This window comes from Naegleria lovaniensis (genome assembly GCF_003324165.1).
Source record: "Naegleria lovaniensis strain ATCC 30569 chromosome Unknown tig022, whole genome shotgun sequence".
Taxonomy (NCBI): domain Eukaryota; phylum Heterolobosea; class Eutetramitea; order Acrasida; family Naegleriidae; genus Naegleria; species Naegleria lovaniensis.
Genome location: NW_025407844.1, coordinates 217,312 through 224,109, shown reverse-complemented (window position 1 = coordinate 224,109; position 6,798 = coordinate 217,312). Strand labels below are relative to the sequence as shown.

The following is a 6,798-nucleotide window of genomic DNA, read 5'->3' as shown; positions in this document are numbered from 1 at the left end:
ATTGCCTTTCTTGAAAATGTCAATAATATTCATGGAATCAAATGTCTGTAGCACATTCCAAGTTATATCAACAACTTGAAACAATTAAAAGAAAAGGGTATCTCCAAAGTGATTTGTGTCAGTGTCAATGACAGTTTTGTCATGAAGGCATGGAAGGAAAAGGTTGCCCCAGATGTCGACATTGAATTCATTGCTGATCCCTTTGGCGAATTCACAAGACAAGTTGGTCTCGAAATTGATTTGACTGCTGCTGGTTTGGGAAAGAGATGCAAACGTTATGCTATGCTTGTTGAAAATGGAACTGTTAAGCAATTGTTTGTTGAAGAGAGTCCAGGTCAATTAGAAAAGACCACTGCTGAGAACATGTTGACTCTTCTTTAAATATTTATTAATTTTAGCAGCTCAACATTTTCAATAAATTATTATTCAATTTAAAAACTGTTAGTTGTGCCAGTCAAAAGTTGTGGCAGAGAGAGGACCTAGTGCGCATGGCTATTGGGGAATTCAAATAAATTGCTCTAGTAACGGTTATGATTGTGTAGTTAATCGGAATCTTTGAGTGATGATAACAACTCCTTCAGTATACCCATAAATTGTTCTCAATAACAACAACATCATCACTATATTCCAAAACATCACAATTATTCGGTTTCAATTTCAACTTCCTTTTCCACCTCCGCTTCCTCTTCCTCGCTTTGTTTAAAATCTTCGGGATTATAAATCACTCGTATCACCAAAGAACAGCTCGGACAATGAGCAATCTCTTCTCCATTGGCCAACTCTTGCAAAGAAATTGAAAATATATCTCCGCATGGGCATGGATAGTAATAGGTACCTTCCTCCTCGTTGAACATCATATCCTCAATTTCAATTTCGTCATAATAAGCCATTTTTTTTAATTTCAAAATTCTAATTGCACGTTGCTTCTCATTAAAACCATTCCTTCAACTCAACGAATAAACATTTTCTCACCTCGTTCTACTGTTTATGCAAAAGAGAGGTAAAGGAAAGGAACTTGATTTCAAAGAATGAACAAGAAAGGTTCGGGAACAGTTCTCATCATGTTCTTTTACAAATTAAAAAAAAACACCAAATTCAAAAGCCTCCATTCACCAAGATATTAAGATGACCAATCCATGGATGGCTGATGATATGATTTTTCAAATGTATCAATTTCTAACATCTAGATTTATTATTTCAGTGTGTAGACTCGTTTCCAAGCAGTGGAATTTAAAAGCCATAGAAGTATCTCTCACTTTGGATTATTCAAATCTTTGTTTGCGTCCGAGATTGGATGAATTATTACTAGATGATGGTGGTACAACAGCACAAACAAATTCTTTGATTCCTCACCTATTCATTCAAAATATTACTTGCTTAAATTTATCAAACAATTTACTGGGACCAGATCATTTGAACACTCTAGCCTGTTGCGAATATTTGAACAATTTGAAATCATTGGATATTTCTGAAAATAGTATAGTTGAGAATTGTGAGTCATCTTCGGAAGTCATTTATTTACTCGTGTCGAGTAAATTCATGTCTAATTTAACATGTTTGAATGTTGGAGCTACAAAGCTCAAAGATGACGGTGCATTGATGATTGCTACAAGTCCATACATGTCCAATTTACGAGAGCTTTATTTGAGGGCAAATTTGATGACCAATTCAGGAGTTGAAGCAATTGCAAATAGTAAGATACTTTCAAATCTTACCACATTGGATCTTTCTGGCAATCATATTACACCTGAAGGAGTTTTATGTTTGACCCAGAGTAGTAACATGAAAAATCTTACTGATTTGAATTTAAACGGAAATAAGGTTAGTCTTGAGGGCGTTGTGTATATTACCTCAAGCAAATATTTAAAAAATCTTAGAAAGTTACATTTGGCCTATGCTAGCATTAATGATGAAGCAGTTGAGGCTCTGTGTAGAAGCATGTCAATGTGTAATTTAACAGAATTGAATTTAATTGGAAATTCAAAGCGTTTTTCTATGACACTCAAGCCTTGCATCACAACGAAATCGATAACAATTATTTCCTCGAGCGTTTTCAAAAACCATTTACACAACTTGTCGATCAGTATTGACGATATTGATATGACCAGTATGAAAGAACTGACCGAAAGCTCAAAACATCTCAGAACACTTGAATTGATTGGTTGTAATATCCACGAAGAAGCAGGTACATTTATTATGCAGAGTTCACACCTTCTAAATGTAACTAATTTAAGTTTGCGCTACAACCAGTTGGACGGTACATTATTTTTTAATAATTACATTTCGACAAATCATTTTGAAAAATTAACATGTATAGATTTGAGCTTCAACAGTATCAAGGCAGAAGGCGCTGTATTGATGTCACAATGCTCTCGATTAAGGAATGTTAAAGAATTGGATTTAAGTCACAATGAAATTGGTGATCAAGGACTCTCGGCATTGGCTTCCAGCCAATATTTAAGCAAGTTGACAAGGTTAAAGCTGGATCATAATAGAATTGGCAACCATGGCGTTGTGGCATTGTGCAAGAGTGAATGTCCATTGAAAAGTTTGACACATCTCGATCTGAGTTGGAACTCTCAAATTTACAGTGAAGGAGGAGTCTCTATTGCTAACAGCGCCAATATGAAGAATTTAACTTTTTTACATTTTCATAATTGCAACATTGGAACAAAAGGAGCACAAGCCATTGCCTCGAGCGAATTTATGCAAAACTTGACAGGTATGTTTTTAAAGTTATTTTGATTGAATGGTGTCAGTCACAACTTGTAATAGAGCTACATGTGCCATATAATTGCATTGCAACGAAAGGGGCTCTCGCTATTGCTTCGAGCCAGCACTTGAAAAAGTTGCGAGTGCTCTCAATGCAAGGAAATGTGATTGGAGCAAACGCGTACGAGGTGACTGCAGAAAAACTCTCCACTTTCAAACATTTGACCACCATTTCTATTCAGAGGCCAAGAAGATAAAAAGTTGTGGAAAAGACGTCGTAGAAAAGTGATCTTACAAAAACAAACAACCTTCCTTGTTCGCAATATTAAAAACTTTTTATTTGAAAACCAATACACGATCATTTCCACCATCACAAATATACAATTCACCTGTTTCCTCATCAAGACAAACTCCACTGGGACCATTGAATTGGTTATCCAAATCACCATATTTCCCATAACTTTTGACAAAACAACCCTTCTCATTAAAAATTTGAACTCTGCCGTTCAACCAATCAGAGACAATCCAATGACCGAATTTTGCATTAAATACAATCGAACGAGGATGATGAAATTCACCTTCGTGGTGACCCCATTTTCCAAACTGTGAAATTTGTTCCCATTTCTCTTCATTCGTTCCTGAATTCAGTGTGACTTGGAAAATTAAAATTGTACTTTCATGAGTGGAGCAAACCAATAAAAGATCATGTCGAGGAGAAAAACACATTCCACGAGGAGATTTCCCAAATGCAAAGGTTTGCATACATTGACCTGTTGTTGCATCTAAAATTGCAATTTGACTACTCAAATCTGAAAAAGGATTAACACAAGCTGCAAAAATCAATGAATTCGTAAAGGAATATTTCACAGCCAACCCCCTCATGTCATACTGTTGCAAATTCTCTTTGGCTTCCCAGAGAAGGGCGTCTAGACACACCCGATTGCCTCCTCTCCGTACCAAAATTTGTAAATCATGTTTTTGAATGTGTTTGCTACAACCAATGAGTAATGCATCTTGATCAAAATTATTGTAATTTTCTTGTAGGGCAATCGTTAAAGAGTGTTTTCCAAGAGGTTGTAAGAGAGAGATTTTGAATTGTTTTGTCACAAGATCGAATAATTGAATTCTTCTGTTTTGTTGATCGTTAATGAGAATGCAGGAATGATGATAGGAAATGGCAATATCCGTTGGTGAGTGTAATTCTTGTTGAGAATTGCCATTCCTTCCAGTTCCGAATTTGTGAACCAGTTGAAATTGCATTTCAAATCCCATAGGACTTGATTGCTTTCTTTTTCTGCAGCAACTTCTTCTCATCTCACAATTAAATTTATCAATTAAATTTTTGTAATAATTATCATCTGTATGGGATGGATCTGTGACAATCATGTCAGAGAGCTCTATAATCACTTGCTGAGTGCCATCTTGTGTGCCCATTTTTTTTAATTAAATTCAATACTCATTTGGCTCCGTACGTATCACTCTCATTACAAATGTTCCAGCAAGAGCATTGTGTTCCTAATTCTTGTGTGGAATGGCTTGCAAGCGTAAAAGGTTGTTCATTTAAATGAAGGCATGTCTACTAGAATTTGCATGATTGGATGGTCTCATATAAATTAAAACCAATGTCATCCGATTCTTCATGAATGGTTTTCACGATTGAGTAGATAACAAAAAGTATTGTTGTTCCTTTTCCATACCAATAGTCTTGTACAAGACATTCCCAAGTTTCACTTTGGCTCTTCCTTTAAATGACCATTCCACATATGAAGTTGAATACACACTCTCAGCAACAAGGGTAGTCACTTTAGAGATGACATCTTGACTAAGGCCTTGTCTTGTCAAGTTTAAATTGAAACTAAGGTAATAGCTTGTATCTAAAAATTGCTCCACTGCCACACTTGTTCCATTGCCCTCCAAATCCCATGACATGGGATGTGCCAAAATATCATAGGAGGTTTGAGCTGATATGTCCTTAACACATATCTTGTCAATATTAATTGATGTTAAATAAACAGTTTGCAAATTGTTGTTATACGAGTTAATAGTTAAATAGAATCCAATAACGGAATGTTGGGGTATTTTCGTAATGGAAATTTGGTCTATATACACATAAGGGGTCCTGAACACATAAAATATCACACATAATGCAGATATTAATGAAGCAATTAAAATTCCAAATATCAATGAAATTACAAATGAGCATTGCCATCTTCTAATAGTGTTCTTTTGCTGTAAATATTGAACTTGAAATGTAGTAAGTAAGTGTTGTGAAGATGCTAGTGAAGAATTTGTTGAAATAAGTGAGGAGTCATTGGTAGATCCTATTAATTTTTCCTTTCCTTTAAATCCAACTTGTGCAATTGCACCTTGTTGTGACCTGAGAGCAGTATTCATTTGATTATTTCCACTCAATACTCTTCTGTGTAAGAGACGTCTCTTGCTTCCTTGTGGATGTGCCGTTGCTGTAAGCGATATTTGATGCGTGGGAAGGGATGTGGTGTCATTGATGTTACTACTCGGATTTGATGAATTATGATTCACAGAAAACCCAGAAATAGGAACGGATAATCTATTTTGTTGTTGGGTATTATTACCTTGTTGACGGTTCAGAAAAGGTTTTTCCTCTTCTTCGTCATTATCATCATCATCATTATTAATAATAACTGATGATTGTTCCTCATCATCCTCTTCTGACAACTGATCCGTTGTCGTTGAAATAATGATAGGAATTTGTTCTTTATCCACGTGCTTTACATCTGACTCGGTGTCCTCCTTCTTCCGAGTGCTCATGAGATGATCATCATTGCTGGAATTCAATAAAGAAGGTTTAGCAGAGCGAGAAGGTAACGGAGGTCGTGGTCTCATTTTTTTAAGGTTTCTTTTTGAAAAAATCTGTTTTGTGTTTGAACAAACCTGTTGAAATATCTTTATATTCCAATGGTCATACAAATGGTATCCAATTACTGATCCAATGTTTTCAAACATGTTCACGTTATATTATTTACTTTTTAATTTTTTCAATGACTAAATCTCGGATCAATCTCAAATCCTTTTCGAGATTTTCTGGAGCTAGTCCTGATGCAGAATCATTAATTTCTAAAATATATTCTTTAGTGATGACTGGAGTGGTCTTTCCTGTCTCGATAGTTTCAACAAGGATGGCATCGAGTGTGAAAATATCTAATTCACAGCCAATTTCTCTCTTCATGGCTTCATCAACCCATTTGATCCAATCTTTTCCAATACTGTCATCGTATATGAAACTGCTGTTATACTTACCTTTGTAATGCTTCTTAACTTCAACTTCTTTCAAAATTGAATTTCCAACATTACCTTTCCAATTGGAACTCACTCTTTCATACACTCGAATATTCTTTCCAATTTTCTGAACTCTAATGTCACACTTTCGATTGGAAATGAATGGTTCACATGTCATAAAGTCATTGTAACGAGTTACAACACCTGCAAAATCACGCAGTGTTCCACTATCGTTATTTAAGAGAACCTTTCCATACCCTGCTTCAGCGGATCCAACTTTTAACACGACCTTGTTTTCACTCGAATTTGGCGTAAATAAAATAGTATGAGGTTCGCTATAATAATACTGATCGATCAATGGAAATTTATCATAACCCTTGTCATCTCTGATTTGAGTCAAAATTCCATGAATAATTGGACGTTGTAAATTCAAATAAATAGATTTTAAATTATTGACGGAATCTAAATTACAATGAATCATTCCAAGTAAATGATTGGTATAATCGTGTTGATCAATTTTCAATCCCTGAACTAATTTCCGAACCAGAACAAATTGTGGACGACAAACTCTCTGTTTGTTTCTCTGTTCATTATGACTGCATTTGGTCTTGTAAGGTCTCATGGTCACTTCACAACGTTTACTTTTCGATGTGAAATTTTCATTGAAACTGGTCACAGAGAGAATATTTTCCCAAGTGGTCTGTTCGATCTGAATATTGTATTTTGAAATAAAATCTGGTTGTTCTGAGAAGATTTGATCCCAATGAATTTGTTCACTATCAATGATGAGTATGATGAATGGATCGGAGGATGACATTTTTTTTTCGC

General features: G+C 35.3%; 6 protein-coding genes across 6 annotated transcripts in view; 2 read left to right on the top strand and 4 right to left on the bottom strand.

The window, feature by feature from the left end:
- The window catches only part of C9374_004834 (uncharacterized protein), a gene marked incomplete at both ends in the record, with an annotated part of 537 nt that extends 156 nt beyond the window's left edge, over positions 1–381 (top strand). The window contains one exon of the mRNA XM_044694517.1: positions 52–381. Coding sequence (XP_044548546.1) covers positions 52–381 — 330 coding nt within the window. The remainder of the gene's footprint in view (positions 1–51) is intronic.
- A 260-nt stretch (positions 382–641) lies between these two features.
- On the bottom strand, positions 642–890 carry C9374_004833 (uncharacterized protein; the record flags this gene model as incomplete). Its single annotated transcript, XM_044694516.1, has 1 exon — positions 642–890. One exon carries the CDS (start codon positions 888–890, stop codon positions 642–644), a length of 249 nt encoding a protein of 82 aa, XP_044548545.1.
- Positions 891–1,125: 235 nt separating this feature from the next.
- Positions 1,126–2,969, top strand: C9374_004832 (uncharacterized protein; the record flags this gene model as incomplete). The annotated part of the gene is made up of 2 exons (XM_044694515.1): positions 1,126–2,722; positions 2,776–2,969. The coding sequence occupies 2 exons, from the start codon at positions 1,126–1,128 to the stop codon at positions 2,967–2,969; spliced, it is 1,791 nt and encodes a 596-aa protein (XP_044548544.1).
- A 79-nt stretch (positions 2,970–3,048) lies between these two features.
- C9374_004831 (uncharacterized protein) lies at positions 3,049–4,146 on the bottom strand (the record flags this gene model as incomplete). The annotated part of the gene is made up of 1 exon (XM_044694514.1): positions 3,049–4,146. The coding sequence occupies one exon, from the start codon at positions 4,144–4,146 to the stop codon at positions 3,049–3,051; it is 1,098 nt and encodes a 365-aa protein (XP_044548543.1).
- Positions 4,147–4,362: 216 nt separating this feature from the next.
- On the bottom strand, positions 4,363–5,577 carry C9374_004830 (uncharacterized protein; the record flags this gene model as incomplete). Its single annotated transcript, XM_044694513.1, has 1 exon — positions 4,363–5,577. One exon carries the CDS (start codon positions 5,575–5,577, stop codon positions 4,363–4,365), a length of 1,215 nt encoding a protein of 404 aa, XP_044548542.1.
- Positions 5,578–5,713: 136 nt separating this feature from the next.
- Positions 5,714–6,787, bottom strand: C9374_004829 (uncharacterized protein; the record flags this gene model as incomplete). The annotated part of the gene is made up of 2 exons (XM_044694511.1): positions 5,714–5,946; positions 5,992–6,787. 2 exons carry the CDS (start codon positions 6,785–6,787, stop codon positions 5,714–5,716), a joined length of 1,029 nt encoding a protein of 342 aa, XP_044548541.1.
- Between the last annotated feature and the right edge of the window lie 11 nt (positions 6,788–6,798).